This window comes from Pan paniscus, chromosome 16 (assembly GCF_029289425.2).
Source record: "Pan paniscus chromosome 16, NHGRI_mPanPan1-v2.0_pri, whole genome shotgun sequence".
NCBI lineage: Eukaryota > Metazoa > Chordata > Mammalia > Primates > Hominidae > Pan > Pan paniscus.
Window position 1 is genome coordinate 82,325,143 of NC_073265.2, and position 22,849 is coordinate 82,347,991.

At 44.4% G+C, this 22,849-nt stretch overlaps 1 protein-coding gene and 1 pseudogene across 5 annotated transcripts in view; one reads left to right on the plus strand and one right to left on the minus strand.

Moving 5' to 3' along the window:
- Positions 1-22,849, minus strand: part of LOC100974651 (histone H2A.V-like) — a 95,463-nt gene that overhangs the window by 61,772 nt on the left and 10,842 nt on the right. For 2 of the 5 annotated variants that reach the window (XM_063597145.1, XM_063597142.1), the window contains exon 2: positions 10,152-10,276. The exons of 1 other annotated variant lie outside the window; for it this stretch is intronic. In XM_063597145.1, the coding sequence (XP_063453215.1) occupies positions 10,152-10,222 (71 nt within the window). In that variant the 5' untranslated portion in view covers positions 10,223-10,276. Of the gene's footprint in view, positions 1-10,151; positions 10,277-10,383; positions 11,562-22,849 lie in introns of those variants that run through there. 2 more of the 5 variants (XM_063597144.1, XM_063597143.1) reach the window with 2 other exon arrangements.
- Positions 11,697-18,818, plus strand: LOC106633863 (ankyrin repeat and SOCS box protein 9-like; annotated as a pseudogene).

Below are 22,849 nucleotides of genomic sequence, written 5' to 3' on the forward strand. Positions count from 1 at the left end.
ATATGATATAATACATAATATATTATATATTATATTATATATAATATATAATATATATGCATTATATTATATATTATATTTTATATATTATATTATATATAATATATTATATATTATATTATATATAATATATTATATATTATTATATTATATTATATGTAATATATAATATAATATATTTTATCATATAATATAATATATTTTATCATATATTTTATAACATAATAATATATTTTATTATATATGTCATAATATATTTTATTATATATGTCATAATATATTTTATTATATATAATGTCATAATATATTTTATTATATGTCATAATATATATTTATTATATATAATGTCATAATATATTTTATTATATATGTCATAATATATTTTATTATGTATGTCATAATATATTTTATGTATGTCATAATATATTTTATGTATGTCATAATATATTTTATTATGTATGTCATAATATATTTTATTATGTATAATGTCATAATATATTTTATTATATATAATATAATATATTTTATTATGTATGTCATATTTTATTATATATAATGTCATAATATATTTTATTATATATGTCATAATATATTTTATTATATATAACATCATAATATATTTTATTATATATAATGTAATAATATATTATTCTTCCATGTATATGTTGTTTTATGCAAAAAGCAGAGGAAAAATATATTTTGTATTGATTTGTATAGGCACAAAAATACCTTTGGGGCAAGATAGGAAGTGGGCATATGTGGGGTGGGGTAAGGATGGAGAAAAGAACTTCCCCATATACCTTTGGCTTTTTTTTTTTTTTTTTGAGACAGAGTCTCACTCTGTCACCCAGGCTGGAGTGCAGTCGCATGATCATAGCTCACTGCAGCCTCGAACTGCTGGGCTCCAGTGATCCTCCCACCTCAGCCTCCCCAGGTGCTGGCACTACAGACATGTGCCACTACACCCTTGCAATTTTTTTTTTTCACAGTGGAAGATTTTACTTTTTTTTTTTACTTTCATCCAAACATACCCTTTTCTGAAAAACATAAAAGCATGCACATCAATGGCATTCCTGTAAAGAAAAAATAATAATTAAGCTGTAAATCAATAATAATAATACAAACTTTTAAATGATACGTGAAAAGATTTACAGGTAGTCATAGGGCTCTTAATTTTAGAAAATAATAATTCAAGTGAATATCAATACAGGTTAGGGAGAAGCTTTTTTTTTTTTTTTTTTTTTAGATGGTGTCTCTCTCTTGTTGCCCAGGCTGGAGTGCAATGGTGCAATGGCACGATCTCGGCTCACTGCAACCTCTGCTTCCCAAGTTCAAGTGATTCTCCTGCCTCAGCCTCCTGAGTAGCTGAGATTACAGGCATGCGCCACCACACCCAGCTAATTTTGTATTTTTGGTAGAGATGAGATTTCTCCATGTTGGTCAGGCTGGTCTCAAACTCCCGACTTCAGGTGATCTGCCTGCCTTGGCCTCCCAAAGTGCTGGGATTACAGGTGTGAGCCACTGCTCCCGGCCTCCAAACATTTTGATACAAAATATTTTTCAGCAATAATATTTTATAGAACTTTTGTGAGAAGAATATTAGTATAGTCCTAAGAAACATAATATTCAAGTCTTTTTTTTTTTTTTTGAGATGGAGTTTCACTCCTGTTGCCCAGGCTGGAGTGCAATGGCATGATCTCGGCTCACCACAACCTCCACCTCCTGGGTTCAAACGATTATCCTGTCTCAGCCTCCCCAGTAGCTGGGATTACAGGCATGCACCACCATGCTTGGCTAATTTTTTATATTTTTAGTAGAGATGGGGTTTCTCCATGTTGGTCAGGCTGGTCTCAAACTCCCAACCTCAGGTGATCTGCCTGCCTCAGCCTCCCAAAGTGCTGGGATTACAGGCATGAGCCACCACGCCTGGCCTCAAGTTATCTTATGTAGGTCAGGTACCTGTTACGCACGTCCGTGTGAAGAGACCACCAAACAGGCTTTGTGTGAGCAATAAAGCCTTTTAATCATCTGGGTGCAGGCCGACTGAGTCCAAAAAAGGAGTCAGCAAAGGGAGATGGGGTGGGCCAGTTTTATAGGATTTGGGTAGGTAGTGGAAAATTACAGTTAAAGGGGGTTTTTCTCTTGTGGGCAGGGGCAGGGGTCACAAGGTGCTTGGTGGGGAGCTCCTGAGACTCAGTCCAGGAGAAGGAAGGTCACGAGGTCAGTTGTTCAGTTAGGGTGGAGCAGGAACAAATCACAAGGGTGGAATGTCATCAGTTAAGGCAGGAACTGCCTATTTCGCTTCTTTTGTGGTTCTTCAGTTGCTTCAGGTCATCTGGATGTATACATGCAGGTCACAGGGGTTATGATGGCTTAGCTTGGGCTTAGAGGCCTGATAGTACCCTTGTTAAAATGACTTAGAACTGACATAATCCCAGTAGCATTGCCTCTTTAAATGTACAGCATATCTATGATATTCAAAATAAACACAGACATGGGATTGATCTAAATTTTACTTTACAGGTAAAAGAAAATTACAATTCAGCATGAGAACATTTTTCATAAGTTTTACCTATGGCCCCAATGATAATTGGGCCAACTGTATCCTGAGTGTATATGAATGTGTGAATACATATACATACTAATGTATACAAACCAATTCACACCACACGACTCTCCAGAGATGTTGCTTGAAGCACCAGAGAGCAATTTCTTTATCTTTAGTTTTGAAGAGACAGGGTCTCACTAGGTTGCCCAGGCTGGTCTTGAACTCCTGGCCTCAAGTGATCCTTCTGCCTCAGCCTCCCAAAGCGCTGGGTTTACAGGTGTGAGCCACTACACCTGGCTGCCTTTTGTATTTTTTAAAGCTTGAAGCACATATGTGTATTACTTATTAAAAATTTAACAAAGAATTTTAAAAAGAGAAAAAAAGGCCTTTTAGAGGATAGGTCATTTTAGGACTCCCTGGTTCCAAGATATAACTCAATTGTCCTGTAATGAGATAGACACTTCCTGAATCTATTGGGGTTTAAGATTTAAAAAAAAAAAGACATTCTCTTATTCAGACCCATTTATATAGTTCTCATTGCCTTTCCTCATTATGCTCCTGAGGCTCATTTGAAGCTAACACTCAAGCACCAGTGACATCTGGTAACACGGGTAACCCTGGGCAACCAGCTTCTCTCATAGTTGTCATAGCAACAATGATGTTCTGACAGTTGAGTTTTCATCGTGAAGTAATTATCAAGCTTTGGGGAGGGCTCCTCCACGTTTGCAGTTGTTTACGTCAATGAGGTTTATGAATGAGCCTCAATTAGATGCAATTTTGATTGAAGTGTTAAGAGACGCTGTGAATCGAGTCAGATTTACATATCCTTCCACCCAGCCTGGCAAATCTGGTGAACTGTAGGCCTGGTGCAATTCAGAGAGGGGGTGCGACTCGCACTTCAGCCATCAAAAGCCACTGGATGTGTGAGGCTTGGTGGCTCATGCTTGTAATCCCAGCACTTTGGGAGGCTGAAGTGATCACCTGAGGTTGGGGGTTCGAGACCAGCCTGGCCAACATGGCGAAACTCCATCTCTACTAAAAACACAAAAAAAGGCCAGGCACAGTGGCTCACACCTGTAATCCCAGCACTTTGGGAGGCCGAGGCGGGCGGATCACCTAAGCTCAGGAGTTAGAGACCAGCCTGACCAACATGGTGAAACCCTGTCTCTACTAAAAATACAAAAATTAGCAGGCATGGTGGCACATGCCTGTAGTCCTAGCTACTGGGGAGGCTGAGGCAGGAGAATCCCTTGAACCCAGGAGGCAGAGGTTGCAGTGAGCTGAGGTCACGCTACTGCACTCTAGCCTGGGCAACACAGTGAGACTCCATTTCAAAAAAAAAAAAAAATTAGCTGGCTGTGGTGGACATGCCTGTAATCCCAGATACTTGGGAAGTTGAGGAATGAGAATCTCTTGAACCTGGGAGGCAGAGGCTGCAGTGAGCCGAGATTGCACCACTTCACTCCAGCCTGGGCAACAGAGCAAACTCTGTCTCAAAAATAAATAAATAAAAATGTTTTTTTAAAAAGCCACTGGATGGCTGAAGACCTGGCATGTTCCAACCTGAGATGAACAGTTTCTTCTCTATCCTCTGTTCCCCCACCCAACCACAAGTAGCAGGAACAGACCCAGCAGGTCCTTGATTTCAACCCAGCATATAAAACAAAAGTTCTGATTTGTCAAAACTTTGTAAAACCCGTATGTCTATATAATTAGCCCCATTTCACACTGGCGAAGCCTCAGGTTTAGACTGCTCAGACTCTTTCCGCTGGACAGCAGTGAAGTCAGGACTCACAGCCACATCTCAGCTTCTTCCACTTCTGCCACCTGCTCAGAGCCAGGAATAAATATTTCTTTGGGTTGTCTGGAAAGTGACACTGAGCTTTTCTTATGTCCACAAGCCTTTGTTAAAAGAACAAGTGCTTCTGCATCTATCAGCCAAAGTCAGTAGAAGTGGCTTGGTTCTGGCAGCCAAGAACCCAGCTTGTTGGTGACAAGCTCCTGGTGACACATATGAACTCATAACCTCTGATTTGAGTGAGGAATTGTAACCAAGTGCCCCTCATTTTCCTAAGAGATAGTTTATTTGTTTCTCTCCCTTCTTTTCTCATTCCCCTGGTTCCCCACTTCCCACTTAGCCCCTTAGAAATGCAAATATAGGCCAGGTGCGATGGCTCACGCCTGTAATACCAGCACCTTGGGAGGCCGAGGCAGGTGGATCACCTGAGGTCGGGAGTTCGAGACCAGCCTGACAAAAATGGTGAAACCCTGTCTCTACTAAAAATACAAAAAATTAGCCAGGCGTGGTGGCGCATACCTGTAATCCCAGCTACTCAGGAGGCTGAGGAAGGAGAATCGCTTGAACTCAGGAGGCAGACATTGCGGTGAGCCGAGATTGCATCATTGCACTCCAGCCTGGGCATCAAGTGTGAAACTCCCTCTCAAAAAAAAAAAAAAAAAAAAAGTCCAGGCGCGGTGGCTCACGCCTGTAATCCCAGCACTTTGGGAGGTCGAAGCGGGCGGATCACGAGGTCAGGAGATTGAGACCATCCTGGCTAACACGGTGAAACCCCATCTCTACTAAAAATACAAAAAATTAGCCGGGCCTGGTGGCGGGCGCCTGTGGTCCCAGCTACTTGGGAGGCTGAGGCAGGAGAATGGCGTCAACCCAGGAGGCAAAGCTTGCAGTGAGCCGAGATCACGCCACTGCACTCCAGCCTGGGCGACAGAGCGAGACTCCTCCGTCTCAAAAAAAAAAAAAAAAAGAAAAAAGAAAAAAAAGAAAAGAAAGTTAACAGTAGCTTCAAACAATAGCCAAGGAAGTTAGAGTCACAAGGTGTTGGTTCCCTACGTAACAACTTAACATATGTCCCTGAGTTTTTCAGAACTCCCACCAAATGGATCTGCTGGCACGTAGACCTCAGCTAAGGGGCAAACTGAGGACTGCACTTTGACTACCATTCTTTGTCCTGAAGTTCTTCCTGAGAGGCCTGGAGGAAGTCACACCCACAAGGCAGTGCTCACATCTTCTGCTGCTGACCCCAGCTTTTTAAAGAAAGCTTCTCCTCCTCAAACAACTACAAATCAGAAAATCTTTGAATCTACCTAGGACCTCTAAGCACCACCCCCTAACCCTGCTTCGAGATATTCCATCTTCTAAGGCCAAACCAATGTATAATCTCCATGTATTCATTTACAATTTTGCCTGTAACTTCTCCTTTCCTGAAATTTTCCCCTGCCTTTAAAAACCTTTGCTTACAAGCCATCAGGAAGTTTGGATCTTAAGCATGAGCTGCCTGATTCTCCTTGCTTGGTGCCCTGCAATAAATGATTCACTTTCATTTGCTGCAATCCCAATATCACTGTTTCGCTTTGCTGCATACACACACACACACACACAAAAACCACAAAGAACGAAAGAAAAAACTGTAAAAAAAGTAAAAATTTTTTAAGAGAAAATTTAGCATGTATATATTTTATATAATATTTTTGTTTAACTATATATAGACATATATGTTACATGTGTGTATTACATATATACATATATATGTTATATGTGTGTGTTACATATATACATATATATGTTATATGTGTGTATTATACATATTTTGGGGGCAAGGGGGTCTCACTCTGTTGCCCAGGCTGAAGTACAGGGGTGCAATCATGGCTCACTGCAGCCTCAACCTCCCTGGCTCACTTAATCCTACTGCCTTAGCCTCCCAAGTATCTGGGACTACAGGCACACACCACTGCACCTAGCTAATTTTTGTTTATTTTTTTTTGGTAGAGACGGGGTCTCACTATGTTTCCCAGATTGGTCTCAACTCCTGGCTCAAGCAATCCTCCTGCCTCTGCCTCCCGAAGGCTGGGATTACAGGGGTAAGCCACTATACTCGGCTGCCAATATATATATATTTTTGAGACAGAGTCTCGCTCTGTCTCCCGGGCTGGAGTGCAGTGGTGCGATCTCAGCTCACTGCAGCCTCTGCCTCCTGGGTTCAAGTGATTCTCCTGCCTCAGCCTCCTGAGTAGCTGGGACTACAGGCTTGCACCACGACGCCTGACTAATTTTTGTATTTTTAGTAGAGACGGGGTTTCACCATGTTGGCCAGGATGGTCTCGATCTCTTGATCTCATGATCCGCCCGCCTAGGCGTCCAAAAGTGCTGGGATTACAGGCGCGAGCCACCGCGCCCAGCAAGCTGCCAATATTTTTTAATTAAAGCTTTATTGGTAGCTTAAAGGTTTGTACACCTAGGCCAATGTACTATCGTTAGATTCAGGATAGACAAGAGTTAGGAAAAGGGAGATTATGAAAGAAGTGGGAAAGGAAACTGCAACTTTATCGCAGGAGAGTTCCCAAGGCAGATCAATTTTAGAAAACAGTGCATATAAATATAGGAGATTTGGGCCAGGCGCTGTGGCTTATGCCTGTAATCCCAGCACTTTGGGAGGCTGAGGCAGGCAATTCACATAAAGCCAGGAGTTCGAGACCAGCCTGGCCAACGTGGCAAAACCCCGTCTCCACTAAAAATACAAAAAAAATTAGCCAGGTGTGGTGGTGGACACCTGTAATCCCAGCTACTCAGGAGGCTGAGGCAAGAGAATCACTTGAATCTGGGAGGTGGAGGTTGTAGTGAGCCAAGATCATGCCACCGCACTACACCCTAGGTGACAGCAAGACTGTCTCAAAAAAAAAAAAAAAGAAGATTTGGAAATGTATTTCCTTAAAACAAATCCACATACACCTTGCAGAATGCATACACATAAATACTCCAATTTGAAGATGCTGATCTAAAACATTCTAAGGTCTTTCTATCTGAAAGAACTTAGAAATTCATTAATCTTAAATTTTATTTAGTATGTACCTCAGAATAACTAAGGTAACCACCAAAAGAATAGATATTCTTATAGAGACATAGAATAGTTATTCTAAGAAGAAAAAACTAGAAGAAGAGGAAAAACAAAACCATTAATCATCCAAGAGGTAGGTGGTGGTGGAAGAGAAGAGCAAACAGAAAAAGCAGAAGAAATACAATAGACTATAATAAGGTGGTAGAAAATAAATCCAAATAAATCAACAATTGCAGTAAACTTAAAGGGAAAAACTTTCAAATTAAAAGGCAAAGATTTTTCAGACTAGACTTTTTTTAAGTTAGATATAGCTGCTATTTTAAAGAGAGGCCACACACACAGAGAGAGAGAGAGAAATAAAAAGAGAGAAAGAGAGAGAGAGAGAGAGAAAGAAAAGCCGGGCACTGTGACTCACGCCTGTAATCCCAGCATTTTGAGAGGCCAAGGCAGGCAGATCACTTGAGGCCAGGAGTTCAATATCAGCCTGGCCAACGTGGTGAAACCCCATCCCTACTAAAAATACAAAAATTAGCTGGGTGTGGTGGCACGTGCCTGTGATCCCAGCTACTTGGTAGGCTAAGGCAGGAAAATCGCTTGAACCCAAGAGGCGGAGGTTGCAGAGAGCTGAGATTGCACCACAGCACTCCAGCCTGGGTGACAGAGTGAGACACCATCTCAAAAAAACAAAAAAAAGAAAGGATGGGAGGGGAGGGAAGGAAGACACAGACACACAGAAAAGTCAAGGGTGTCAAGATTGAGAATATTATAGCAGGCTAATACTAACTAAAAGAAAGTTTATATTGCTACATTATCAAACAAAACAGGCTGCAAAACAAAGAGAATTACTAGCAATGACAAGGAAACAACATAATAAAAGGTTCTACTCATCAGAAAGAAGTGAGTCTAACTTTTAACGCACATAAAGCAAAAATTAACATAGCTGCAAGGAGAACTTGATAAATCCACCATCATAATGGGAGATTCTAACACTCCTCTCCCAGTAATAGATCGATAGATCTGACAAAGAAAGAGTGAGAATATAATAAGACTCAGGCTGGGCACAGTGAATCACCCCCGTAATCCCAGCACTTTGGGAGGCCAAGGAAGGAGGATCACTTGAGCCCAGGAGTTCAAAACCAGCCTGAGCAACATGACGAAACCCTGTCTTTACAAAAAATAAAAAAATTAGCTAGGTGTGGTGGTGTGCGCCTGTAGTCCCAGCTACTTGGGAGCCTGAGGTGGGAGGATCACTTGAGCCGGGGAGGTCAAGGCTGCAGTGATCCGTAATCCTGCCGCTGCACTCCAGCCTGAATAAAACCCTACCTCGAAAAAAAAAATATATATATAGTAAGGCTCATAAGAATAAAGATAATAAAGATGGTACCATTAGCAAACTTGCCCATTAGACACCTGTGGAACACAATAGCCTACAAGTGGAAAATGCACACTGTTTTCAAGAACACAGAGAACCTTTACAAAAAGTAACCCCATGCTAGACCTGTAAGGTCTGCTCAAAGAAAATGTCAAACGATTGACATTATGCAGACTTCATACTCTGACCACAATGCAGTTAACAATTACACGAAAATAGCAAGAAAAAAAACCCATATGACTGGAAATTTCAAATACATTTCCAGATAATGCATGGATCAAAGAAGAAATCATAATAGAAATTTCAAAATATTTCGATCGGAACCACGACAAAATAACTACATTCAGAGATGACTGGCTTATCACAAAAATATCCCTTAGAGAAAAGTTTGCAGCCTTAAAAAGTTTCCATTAAAAAATTAAAAAGTCGCAAAACGAATGCGTTAAACCCCTAATTTAAGGTGCCTGGAAGGGTCTACTTCTCATCCCTCTTGCCTCCTCACTTCTCCCTGAATCTCCCACCTTATTCACACTCCTTCCTCCTCCGATTTCATGTACTTCCTGAGTTTTTCCCATGTGCCAGGCACTACCCAAGCACTACCACCTCCCCCACCATCTTCATCATCAATTCTCTGAAATTGTTCAGATTTCTCTTCTGCATGTGATGGGAACTCCTGGGGTATTCAGTACCCAACATAACCCCCTTTGCACTCATTCATTCAACACTAACAAACACCTGTTGACTATCGGCTCTATACCAAGGTGGGCTGGATACTAGGAACATGGAGACCAAGAACGAAAGCCCCGTTATTGCCCTAGAGCAGCTTTCTCACAGTGTGGTCCCCAGACCAGCACCATCAGCATCAACTGGGAACTTTCTGAGAAATGAAGTTCTCAGGCTCCACCCCACACCTACTGAATCAGAAGCTCTGGAGTGGAGCCCAGCATTCTGGGCTTTAACAAGCCCCTGGATACTGATGCTCACCAGAAGAGTTTGCGAATCACTGCCCAGAGGAGTTTGCAATACAACAAATATAAGCAAGCAATTATAATGCAGTGGGTAGAAGAAGCCACCAAAATGTCCATCACAAGGAACCACGAAAGCCTTAGAGGGTCACCTGCTCTGACCTACAATGAAAGGCCCCCCTACCCCCACCTAAGCTGGGCTCTGAGAAATAGTTGACCAGGCAATGTGGGACAGGGAAGAACATCCTAGCAGTTGAGGAAAATAAAAGGTAAGGCCAGAAATAAAGAAAATTATAATGTGCTCAGAAAACTTAGAGTCATTAGGAAGCTGAAGACATTACTATGAAGGTGTCGGCACGTGAAGAAATGAGAACAGAGATGGGACAGGGATCAGATCCTGAAAACCATCATACCTGGTGAGGAGTTTGTGTTGAGGATGTAACTGAGAAGGAGCTGCAGAAATGTTGGCCACTACCAGTGACATCCACGGTCATCACAGCTCCATTGATGACAGAACAGAACTCCCAAGCAGTGTCTTCTGGGAAACAGGAACATAATGAGTATATTACCTTTTTATTAAGTTGGAATATCTGAAACAGAAAAGTTATTTGTCACAAATGTCCAAAGCACATAGGAGTCACTCACCTGTCTGCCGTGGTGTGGATGTGCCAGCATGAATTTACAGTCAGCTGAGTGACAGGAGAAGGACCATTTTATAATCTCATAGCTTTGAATGGGGTGTGATATGGTTTGGCTCTGTGTCCCCACCAAATCGCATGTTGAACTGTAATTCCCAATGTTGGGAGAGGGAGCTGGTGGGAGATGATTAGATCATGGGTGGATTTCCCTTTTGCTGTTCTTGTGATAGTGAGTTTTCATGAGATCTGGTTGTTTGAAAGTGTGTAGCACTTCTCCCTTCACTCACTCTCCCGCCTACTGCCATGTGAAGACGTGCTTGCTTCCCCTTCATCCTTCCACCATGATTGTAAGTTTCCTGAGGCCTCCCCAGTCACACCTCTTGTACAACCTGTGGAACTGTGAGTCAATTAAACCTCATTTCTTTTGGTTTTTGTTGTTGTTGTTGTTTTGAGATGGAGGCTCGCTCTGTCGCCAGGCTACAGAGCTGTGGCGCAATCTCAGCTCACTGCAACATCCAACTCCCTGGTTTAAGGGATTCTCCTGCCTCAGCCTCCCCAGTAGCTGGGATTACAGGCGTGCGCCACCACATCCAGCTAATTTTTATATTTTCAGTAGAGATGGGGTTTCACCATGTTGGCCAGGATGGTCTCAATCTTCTGACCTCCTGATCCGCCTGCCTCGACCTCCCAAAGTGCTGGGATTGTGTCTGGAGTTGGTTCCTTCTGGTGGGTTCGTGGCCTCGCTGACTTCAAGGACGGGGCCGCGGACCTCCGCGGTGAGTGTTACAGCTCTTAAAGGCGGCATGGACCCAAAGAGTGAGCAAGATTTATTGTGAAGAGCGAAAGAACAAAGCGTACACAGCTTAGACGAGGACCCAAGCCAGGGGCCGCTGCTGGTTGGGGTGGCCAGCTTTTATTCCCTTATTTTTCCCCGCCCATGTCCTGCTGGTTGGTCCACTTTACAGAGTGCTGATTGGTCCATTTTACAGAGTGCTGATTGGTCCATTTTACAAACCTCTAGCTAGCCACAGAGTGCCGATTGGTGTGTCTTTACAGAGCACTGATTGGTGCATTTTACAATCCTCTTGTAAGACAGAAAAGTTCTCCAAGTCCGACCCAGAAGTCCAGCTGGCTTCACCTCTCAGGATTACAGGCATGAGCCACCACGCCAGGCCAAACCTCTTTTCTTTATAAATTATCCAGTCTCAGGTAGTTATTTATAGCAATGTGAGAATGAACTAATACAGGGTGAAATCCAGCTCAAAGATGAGCTGATATTCTTACACTGCTCAAACACCAATGAGACTATGATGAAAATGATAGTGATTAACTCAAATAGATGCTTTAGTAATCAATAAACATCCACTCTGCAGGAAGGCCCATCCATCGCCCCCTGAGCTAGAGACACTGTCCCCTTTGGATCCAGACATAAGTATGTATTAGGACAAAGCTATCAAACTCATCTTTTCTTTTTTTGAGACGAAGTCTTGCTGTTGTCCCCAGGCTGGAGTGCAATGGCGCAATGTCGGCTCACTGCAACCTCTGCCTCCTGGGCTCAAGCGACTCTCCTGCCTCAGCCTTCCAAGTAGCTGGGACTAGAGGCGCCTTCCACCACGCCCGGCTAATTTTTGTATTTTTAGTAGAGACGGGGTCTCACCGTGTTAACCAGGACGTTCTCGAACTCCTGACCTCCTGATCCACCCACCTCGGCCTCCCAAAGTGCTGGGATTACAGATGTGAGCCACCGCGCCTGGCCTGTCAAATTCATCTTAAAGCGCTTTTCCTTGCTGCTATAGACAGTTTAGAAGAAACGGAAACTCAGAAGCTTGCACTTGAGCAGCTGCTAAGAGAAACTGTATAAAAATGAGATTTTGCCCTTAAATGCATTTGTATGGGGCATTTTCAGGTCAATTTCTGAATACTAAAAAGATCTAATCACTACATTGTGAATAAGATACAGTTATTTAAAAATCCCTGGAGCAGTCAAAGAATCAGACTGATGGTTAACCTTTCCTGAGAGTCAAGAAAATTAACCAACCAAGTTTAATTTAATTTAGGGTTTTTCTTACTGACTTAATATTTATTTCTAGGCCACAAAGCCTCCCTCTCTGTGTAAAATCTGGAAAAAATTAATCACTTCTCCCACCGGACAGGTTATTTGCATTCTTTTCAACATTATTTTAAAATAGGAAATACATAGCGCCTGGCACAAAATGTGAAAGATACAAAAGAACATACAGAAAATAGCACATCAGACTGGGCACAGTGGCTCACGCTTGTAATCCCAGCACTTTGGGAGGCCAAGACAGGCGGATCACTTGAGGTCAGGAGTTCAAGACCAGCCTGGCCAACATGGCTAAACCCTGTCTCTACTAAAAATACAAAAATTAGTTGGGTGTGGTAGTGCGCATGCCTGTAATCCCAGCTACTGGGGAGGCTGAGGCAGGAGAATCACTTGAACCTGGGAGGCAGAGGTTGCAGTGAGCCAAGATCGCACCATTGCATTCCAGCCTGGGCTACACAGCGAGACTCGGTTTCCAAAAAAAAAAAAAAAAAAAATTGGTCGGGCATGGTGGCTCACATCTGTAATCCCAGCACTTTGGGAGGCCGAGGTGGGTGGATCACCTAAAGTGAGGAGTTCAAGACCAGCCTGGCCAACATGGTGAAACCCCAACTCTTACTAAAAAAATATATAAAAATTAGCCAGGTGTGGTGGTGCACACCTGTAATCCCAGCTACTTGGGAGGCTGAGGCAGGAGAATCGCTTGAGCCTGGGAGGCAGAGGCTGCAGTGAGCTGAGATTGTGCCTCTGCACTCCAGCTTGGGTAACAGAGCGAGACTCCATCTCAAAAAAAAAATGGTTAAGATAGCCGGGCACAGTGGCTCACACCTGTAATCCTCCCAGCCTTTTGGGGGGTCGAGGCAGGTGGATTACATGAGGCCAGGAGTTCAAGACCAGTCTGGACAACATGGTGAAACCCTGTCTCTACTAAAAATACAAAAATTAGCTGGGCGTGGTGGTGCACACCTGTAATCCCAGCTACTCAGGTGGCTGAAGCAGGAGTATCAGTTGAACCCAAGAGGCAGAGGCAAGAATAAAAAAAAAAAAAAAAGATGCCAAGCGAGGTGGCTCATGCCGGTAATCCCAGCATTTTGAGAGGCCAAGGCAGGTGGATCACCTGAGGTGGGGAGTTTCAAAGCAGCCTGACCAACATGGAGAAATCCCGTCTCTACTAAAAATACAAAACTAGCCGGGCGTGGTGGCGCGTGCCTGTAATCCCAGTTACTCGGGAGGGTGAGGCAATATAATCACTTGCACCAAGGAGGCAGAGGTTGCAGTGAGCTGAGTTCATGCCATTGCACTCCTACCTGGGCAACAAGAGCAAAACTCCGTCTCAAAAAAAAAACAAAAAAAGGTTAAAAAAATTGTTAAGATGGCCAATTGTATGTTATATGTATTTTACTACAGCTTTTTAAAAATCAATTTCCTGTATACTTATTTATTCATTCATGCATTTGTTCGATCATTCAATAAAACTATGTGTGCCAGAATCACACAGAGATTTATGTAAAGACTTATCTGTGGACTAAGAAAGACAAAAGGAAATTAAATAGGCGAAGAAATGACATGAGGACATTATAGGCAGTAAGTTCAGGATGTGGAAAACCAAAAAAGCTGAACCAGAGAGAAGACGAAGTGAACAGAGACCAGATGTAAAGACCTCAGGTACCCTGCTAAAGAAGAGATTCTATTCTCTAAGAAGCAAGAGCAACTAAAGATGTATGTAGCACACAGACCTCCTATCCTGTGTTTTAGGTGGGCTCTGGCTTCCATTTGGAAACTGGATTAGAGGGAGCCAGGTAGAAAGCCAGAAGGAGAGGAGACAGGTACCACAACCCTGGCAGGGCGATGACAGCCTCCATCACAGGTCGCAAACGCACATACCTACACAGGCTAGCCAAAGACATCTCCAAAGTACAACCACTCAGGCCTGTGGCAGTCTGAGATCTCTCACCTGGCCATAGTGGACATTTATTAGGGCTTCCAGAATATGAAGAGGAACCAGACACAGATCCATAGGCGAAAGGGGACTCACCATTGCCTCTTACACTGACCGCTGCCCAATTTTTGTCATGCTGGATAAAACATGAGGCAAACTGCCGGGCGCGGTGGCTCACGCCTGTAATTCCAACACCTTGGGAGGCAGAGACAGGAGGATCTCCTGAGCCCAGGAGTTCAAGACCAGCCTGGGCAACATGGGGAGACTCCGTCTCTTTTTTTTTTTTTTTTAACAACAACAAAAAAGACATGAGGCATAGAGACTAAAGCAGAAAAGAAATCCTTCTCTCCTGCTTTCTTTCAAAGGGGGAACAAGTAACAGGGAGGCTACCTCAATTTTTACCTCTCCAGAAAAAGACAGGAAGCAGGACACAGGCTACTGTAAGTCAGGGCATAATTCATTGCTCTGATGGTTCTCCAAGTGTCATCCCTGAGCCAGCAGCATTCACATCCCCCAGGAGCTTGTTAGAAACTCAAATTCTCGCCAGGTGCAGTGGCTCACACCTGTAATCCCAGCACTTTGGGAGGCCAAGGCAGATGGATTACCTAAGGTCAGGAGTTCGAGGCCAGCCTGGCCAATATGGTGAAACCCTGTCTCTACCAAAAATACAAAAATTAGCCACGTGTGCTGGCAGACGCCTGTAATCCCAGTTACTTGGGAGGCTGAGGCAGGAGAATTTCTTGAGCCCGGGAGACAAATGTTGCAGTGAACTGAGATCGTGCCACTGCACTCCAGCCTGGGCAATAGAGCAAGATTCTGTCTAAAAATATATATATATATATATTAGGCCTGGCCCCAGCCCTACTGAATCAGAATCTCTGGGGATGGAGCTTAGGAATCTGTGCTTTAACAAGCCCAGATGTAAGTTCAAGTTTAAAACTGCTGGGCCTGGTGGATCACTGCTGTAATCCCATCACTTTGGGAGGCTGAGGCAGGCAGATGACTTGAGGTCAGGAGTTTGAGACCAGCCTGGGCAACGCGGTGAAACCCCTTCTCTACAAAAAATTAGCCGGGCATGGTAGCATGACCTGTAGTGCCAGCTACTCTGGAGGCTGAGGTGGGAGGATTGCTTGAGCCTGGGAGGTGGAGGTTGCACTGCACTCCAACCTGGATGACAGAGGGAGACGCTGTCTCAAAAAAAAGGTTTAAAACCACTCCTCTTTATAATAGAGTATAGTGTACATGCCACTTATGGCATGCTCCCTGATCTTCTACCCGAGTTACCTGTTAAAATTAATGCTCAGGCTCCTTTGAATTTACTCTTGGTAAAAAAAAAATTGCCTGGCGGGGAGCAGTGGGGCATGCCTGTAAGCCCAACACTTTGTGAGGCCAAGGCAGGTGGATCACCTGAGGTCAGGAGTTCCAGACCAGCCTGGCCAACATGATGAAACCCTGTCTCTACTAAAAATACAAAAAAAAAATTAGCTGGGCTTGGTGCCATGCACCTGTAATCCCAGCTACTCAGGAGGCTGAGGCAGGAGAACTGCTTAAACTGGGGAGGCAGAGATTGTGGTGAGCAGAGATCATGCCACTGCACTCTAGCCTGGGTGACAGAGCGAGACTCTGTCTCAAAAAAAAAAAAAATTGCCAAATTTATCTCCTCACCAAAAATTTAAAAATTTACTTGTGTGAACGTGTCACAAACACATAAAGCAAAGTACACCTGTCTCATGCATTTTATGTATATTCTATCTTATTTCATAAAACCTTTGAGGTGGCTGGTGTACAGGTAATGAATGTTTACCTTAGATTTCAAATGCACTTTATGAAGACTGTTAAAATGTTTAATCTGTAGAAGATCCAGAACTTTGTAGGGACTTGGAGACCAGAGCTTTCTAGTCCACAAAGTCAAAAAGCCTAGGAAACATACACCAAGAGAAACCATCTATAAGAAGCCAGGCAGAGGCCGGGCGTGGTGGCTCACACCTGTAATCCCAGCACTTTGGGAGGCAGAGGCAGGCAGACCACTTGAGGTCAGCAATTCCAGACCAGCCCAGCCAACATTGTGAAACCCTGTCTCTACTAAAAATACAAAAGTTAGCCAGGCGTGGTGGCACATGACTGTAGTCCCAGCTATTTGGGAGGCTGAGGCAGGAGAATCACTTGAACCCGAGAGGCAGAGGTTGCAGTGAGCCGAGATCACGGCACTGCACTCCAGCCTGGGTGACAGAGAGCGACTCCATCTCAAAAAATAAAAATAAAATAAAGAAGCCATACAGAAATCCTGTGTATCCAGGTGTCCTGGGGTCTTCAAGGTGAGGGCACTCAGTGGTCCTCTGTTGTTGTATAAGAAAGAATGTGAACATTTTACTGAAATTTTAAGAGCCACCTATTTTTCTCCCTGTTTACAAAATATGTCGGCTGGGCATGGTGACTCATGCCTGTAATCCCAGCACTCTGGGAGCCAGAGACAGGCAGATCACTTGAGGTCAGGAGTTTGAGACCAGCCCGGGCAACATGGCAAAACCCCGTCTCCACTAAAAATACAAAAATTAGTCACGGCACACGCCTGTAATCCCAAATACTGGGGAGGCTGAGGCACGAGAATCACTTGAGCCTGGGAGGCAGAAGTTACAGTGAACCAAGATCCTGCCACTGCACTCCAGCCTGGGGGATAGAGAAAGACTCTGTCTCAAAAAACAAAAACAAAACAAAATATGTCTGTTGCCATTAAGGAGCGTTTTGTTCTGGCCCTCTCCAACTACTTGAGCCCAGGATTTTGAGACCAGCCTGGACAATATAGCAAGATGTACAAAAATTAAAAATTAGGCAGGCATGGTGGCACACACCTGTAGTCCTAGCCACTCAGGAGGCTGAGTGGGGAGAACCGCTACAGGCTGGGAGTTCGAGGTTACCATGAGCTATGATCATGCCACTGCACTCAAGCTCTGGGCAATGGTGACAGAGCAAGACTCTTTTAAAAAAAAGAAAAAAACAGGTGGCTGGCTGGGCGCGGTGCCTCACGCCTGTAATCCCAGCATGTTGGAAGGCCGAGGCAGGCGGATCATGAGGTCAGGAGATCGAGACCATCCTGACTAACACGGTGAAACCCCGTCTTTATTGAAAATACAAAAAATTAGCCGGGCGCCTGTAGTCCCAGCTACTTGGGAGGCTGAGGCAGGAGAATGGTGTGAACCCGGGAGGCGGAGCTTACAGTGAGCCGAGACTGCGCCACTGCACTCCAGCCTGGGCAACAGAGCGAGACTCCGTCTCAAAAAAAAAAAAAAAAAAAACAGGCGGCCTCTGGCGGGCCTCCAGCCAGTTAGACCATTTGACTGGACGTGTGCAGCTCAGCCAGCCACAGAACTGGAATTTTTCAGGAGCAGGGGGAGCATGGAGTTTGGACTTTGCTGAGCAACTGAAGTGGAGCGCAGAGCTTTCTCGCTTAGGAGAGGGCAGCATGGATGGCAAACAAGGGGGCATGGATGGGAGCAAGCCCACGGGGCCAAGAGACTCTCCTGACACCAGGCTTCTTTCAAACCCATTGATGGGTGATTCTGTGTCTGATTGGTCTCCTATGCCTGAAGCTGCAATCTACGGACATCAGCTATCTCTGAGGAACCTCATCAGCCACGGGTGGCTTGTGAACATCATCATGGCAGATCATGTTTCCCCACTCCATGAAGCCTGTCTCAGAGGTCATCCCTCTCGTGTAAAGATTTTATTAAAGCATGGAGCTCAGGTGAATGGTGTGACAACAGACTGCCACACTCCACTGTTTAATGTTTGTGTCAGCAGCAGCCGGGATTATGCTTCTGCAGCATGGAGCCAGCGTTCAACCTGAGAGTGATCTAGCATCCCCCATCCATGAAGCTGCTAGGAGAGGCCACGTGGAGTGTGTCGACTCTCTTACAGCTTATAGGGGCAACAATGACCATAACATCAGCCACGTGGGCACTTCACTGTATTTGGCTTGTCAAAACCAGCAGATAGCCTGTGTCAAGAAGCTTCTGGAGTCAGGAGCAGACCTGAACCCAGGGAGAGGTTCCCCACTTCATGCAGTGGCCTTCATGAAGGATTCCCCACTTCATGCAGTGGCCAGGACAGCCAGTGAAGAGCTGGCCTGCCTGCTCATGGATTTTGGAGCAGACACCCAGGCCAAGAATGCTGAAGGCAAATGTCATGTGGAGCTGGTGCCTCCAGAGAGCCCTTTGATCCAGCTCTTCTTGGAGAGAGAAGGGCCCCCTTCTTTGATGCAGTTATGCCTAGAATTCAGAAGTGCTTTGGAATCCAGCAGCATCATAAGATAACCAAAGTCGTCCTCCCAGAGGATCTGAAATGATTTCTCCTACATCTTTATATGTATCAATGGAATGGATTCACAAACAACGTGAAAACATTATTGAGTGTTGTAGCCACTAGAATTTTAAAATCAAGTTAGGTTTATAGAGTTTGACTAGTTTTTTCGATTAGATTTGTATTAGTTATAAATTTGTTCATAGAGTTTGACTAATTTTTTCGATTAGATTTGTATTTGTTAAACTCTGAAGCCAGAGTTTAAACACACTGCATACGTTTGTATGATTAGTTAGAAGGCATGAAGACTTTTTTCCCTGCTTGGAGACTGTCTAAAATAACAGCTATTGTTTTGCATATCCACTGCAGGCCAAGCACTTTCAGCATCATCTAATTCAGCCCTCACAGCAACTGGGTCAATATGTCCAATTTCCCAGGGCAAGGATAGAGGAGTCAGATTCAAATACAGGCTTTCTGACGTTAACTTATGTGATGATTTGATCAAAGCAGGATTTTCCAGCATCACTATCCTTGTTCCATCTCTGCTATATGGGAATGAAAATAACGAAATGTATTTCAAAAAAATAAAAAGAAAAGAAAAACAGAGACGGTCTCCTGGAGTTGAATTCAGGTCTCCTCCTTAGATGGTGACCATGGGAAAGCAGCTTACACTCCCTTTGCTGGCGTAACCAGCAGGTACTGCTGTAAACTTCCTGGTACAATACCTGAAACAAGGCAAACACTCAACAGATATCTTGCATATATTGATTCCCTTCTCTGCCAGTACAGTAACATCATTGAGAATGGACCCAGCAGTATAATAACATCAGTCACCACTAGATGGCAGTAATGGCACTAAGTAATTAGTTATTAAGATGTCCTTTTTAACAAAATGAAGTAGCTAAACAACTACAAAAAAAAAGATTGGTCCCTCTTAGACCTAAGTATTATTTCTATTACCTAGATTTCACTCATTATTTCATTCAGCAAATATGTATTCAATGCCTACTATGTGTCAGGCACCACAGCAGGCAGTTAGGATACTAGGCTCAGCCAAGGAAGACACAGTACCTGCGCACACAGACCTTAAGGGGTAGGTAGGAAAACGGACAAAGAATCGCACCAGTAAGATACCACAGCATAGTAAGTGCTGTGAGAGTACATAAGGAAGAAGCAGCCTGATGGGGGGAAAGGAAGGTGTCCCTGAGAAGCAGATGAGAAAAAGATGAAGGAGCCAAGATCCAAGGCAGATAGACGAGAGGTGAGGGGTGGAAACGGGGTCCCCAAGAAGAGCTTGCCAAAGGCTCAGGAGCAGGCTGGGGCCTGCTGCTGGAGGGACATGCAGAGGCCAGGGCTTGCATGCCTCAGGAGCCTTCTTCAAGTTGGGAAGTTTTGTCTTTTTTTTTTTTTTTTTCTTAAAAAAAAAAAAAGGCCTGGCGCGGTGGCTCACGCCTGTAATCCCAGCACTTTGGAAGGCTAAGTCAGGTGGATCACGAGGTCAGGGGTTCAAGACCAGCCTGGCCAAGACGGTGAAACCCTGTCTCTACTAAAAATACAAAAAAATTAGCTGGGCGTGCTGGCAGGCACCTGTAATCCCAGCTACTCCAGAAGCTGTGGCAGAGAATTGCTTGAACCCAGGAGTCGGAGGTTGTAGTGAGCCGAGATCGTGCCACTGCACTCCAGTCTGTGCGACAGAGTGAGACTCCGTCTCAAAAAAAAAAAAAAAAGAGAGAGAGAGGCAGGCCAGGTGCGGTGGCTCACACCTGTAACCCCAACACTTTGGGAGGCCGAGGCAGGCAGATCACTGGAGGTCAGGAGCTTGAGACAACATGGTGAAACCCCATCTCTACTAAAAATACAAAAATTAGGCCGAGTGTGGTGGCTCACACCTGTAATCCCAGCACTTTGGGAGACTGAGGCGGGTGGATCACCTGAGGTCAGGAGTTCAAGACCAGCCCAGCCAACATGGCAAAACCCTGTCTCTACTAAAAATACAAAATTAGCCAGGCTGGTGGAGCGTGCCTGTAATCCCAGATACTCGGAAGGCTGAGGCAGGAGAATCACTTGAACCCAGGAGGCGGAGGTTGCAATGAGCCAAGATTGTACCACTGGACTCCAGCCTGGACAAAAAGACCAAAACTTGGTCTCAAAATAAATAAATAAATAAATAGATAAATTAATAAAAATACAAAAATTAGCTGGGCGTGGTGGTGCATGCCTGTAGTCCAAGCTACTTGGGAGGCTGAGGCACAAGAATCACTTGAGCCTAGGAGGCGGCGGTTGCAGTGAGCCGAGATCGTGCCATTGCACTCCAGCCTGGGAGACAGAGCAAGACCCTGTCTCAAAAAAAAAAAAAAAAAAAAAAAGTTAAAGAAAAATTATTATTTATGACATTTGTTAAAAGGTGCTAAGGCAGACTTTATCCAAAAGGGGCCACAGTGATAGGTGTAGGGACCACTGCCACAGGGTCTTGCAGTGGGGACGAGAGATTGGACTCAACCCCGACTTCAACAAAGACAAGGGGGGATTTATACCCAAGGAGCACGATCTCAGCTCACCACAACCTCTGCCTGCCAGGTTCAAGCAATTCTCCTGCCTCAGTCTCCCACACACCCAGGTAATTTTGTATTTTTAGTATAGATGAGGTTTCAACATGTTGGTCAGGCTGGTCTCGAACTCCTGACCTCAAGTGATCCACCCACCTCAGCCTCCCAAAGTGCTGGGATTACAGGCATGAGAAGCCACGCCTGGCCTCAGATGAGACTCTTGTAATGCTTTTTTTTGTTTTTGTTTTCGTTTTTGTTTTTGAGATGGAGTCTTGCTCTGTCGCCGAGGCTGGAGTGCAGTGGCACGATCTTGGCTCACTGCAACCTCTGCCATCCCAGTTCCAGCGATTCTCCTGCATCAGCCTCCCGAGTAGCTGGGATTATAGGTGTGTCTCACCACACCCAGCTAATTTTTGTATTTTTAGTAAAGACAGGGTTTCAGCATCTTGGCCAGGCTGGACTTGAACTCCTGACCTCATGATCCACCCGTCTCAGCCTCCCAAAGTGCTGGGATTACAGGCGTGAGCCGTTGCACCCAGCCCGAGACTCTTGTAATGTTTTAATAGGCTTCAAATGTTTCTAAATAAGAAATATTAGGGCATATAAAAATAGAAATACCAGGCCAGGGGCCGTGGCTCACGCCTATGACCCCAGCACTTTGGGAGGCCAAGGCGGGTGGATCACCTGAGGTCGGGAGATCGAGATCAGCCTAACCAACATGGAGAAACCACGGCTTTACTAAAAATACAAAATTAGCTGGGCGTGGTGGCAGATGCTTGCAATCCCAGCTACTTGGGAAGCTGAGGCAGCAGAATCACTTGAACCCGGGAGGCAGAGGTTGCAGTGAGCCAAGATCGTGCCATCGCACTCCAGCCTGGGCAACAAGAGCAAAACTCCACCTCAAAAAACAAAACAAACAAACAAAATAGAAATACCTAGTAAGGACAGTAGCAGGAGTGAATATAGATTAAGCAAGACTGGTGATTGGTTGAGAATCGTTAAAGTTGGGTGATGGGTACATGGAGGTTCATTACATTATTTTCCACTTTTGTATATTTCAGGGTTTGGGTTTTTTCATCACAAAAAGTTTTGTGTTTGTTTTATGGTTTTTGGGTTTTTTTAGTTAGCATCTTGCTCTATCACCCAGGCTGGAGTGCAGTAGTGCAAACATGGCTCACTGCAGTCCTGACCTCCTGGGCTCAAGTGATCCTCCCTCCTCAGCCTCCCAAGTAGGTGGGGCTACAGGTGTGCACCACCACACCCAGCCAATTTTTTTTTTCATTTTTGGTAGACAGGAGGTCTTGCTATGTTGCCCACGCTAGTCTCAAACCCCTGGGCTCAAGTGATCCTCCTGTCTCACCCTCCCAAAGTGCTGAGATTACAGGTGTGAGCCACCACACCCAGCATATCGAGAAGTTTTTTCCATTTTTTGGGTTTTGGGGGAAGTTTTTTGTTGTATTTTGTTTTTTTTGTTTTTGTTTTTGTTTTTGTTTTGAGACAGGATCTCTGTTGCCCAGGCTTGGTCATCTCTCTACTTAGTGATCAGTGGGCATCTCTGTTGCCCAGGCTTGCAATGGTGTGATCATGGCTCACTGCAGACTGGATCTCCCAGGCTTAAGCAATCCAGTTT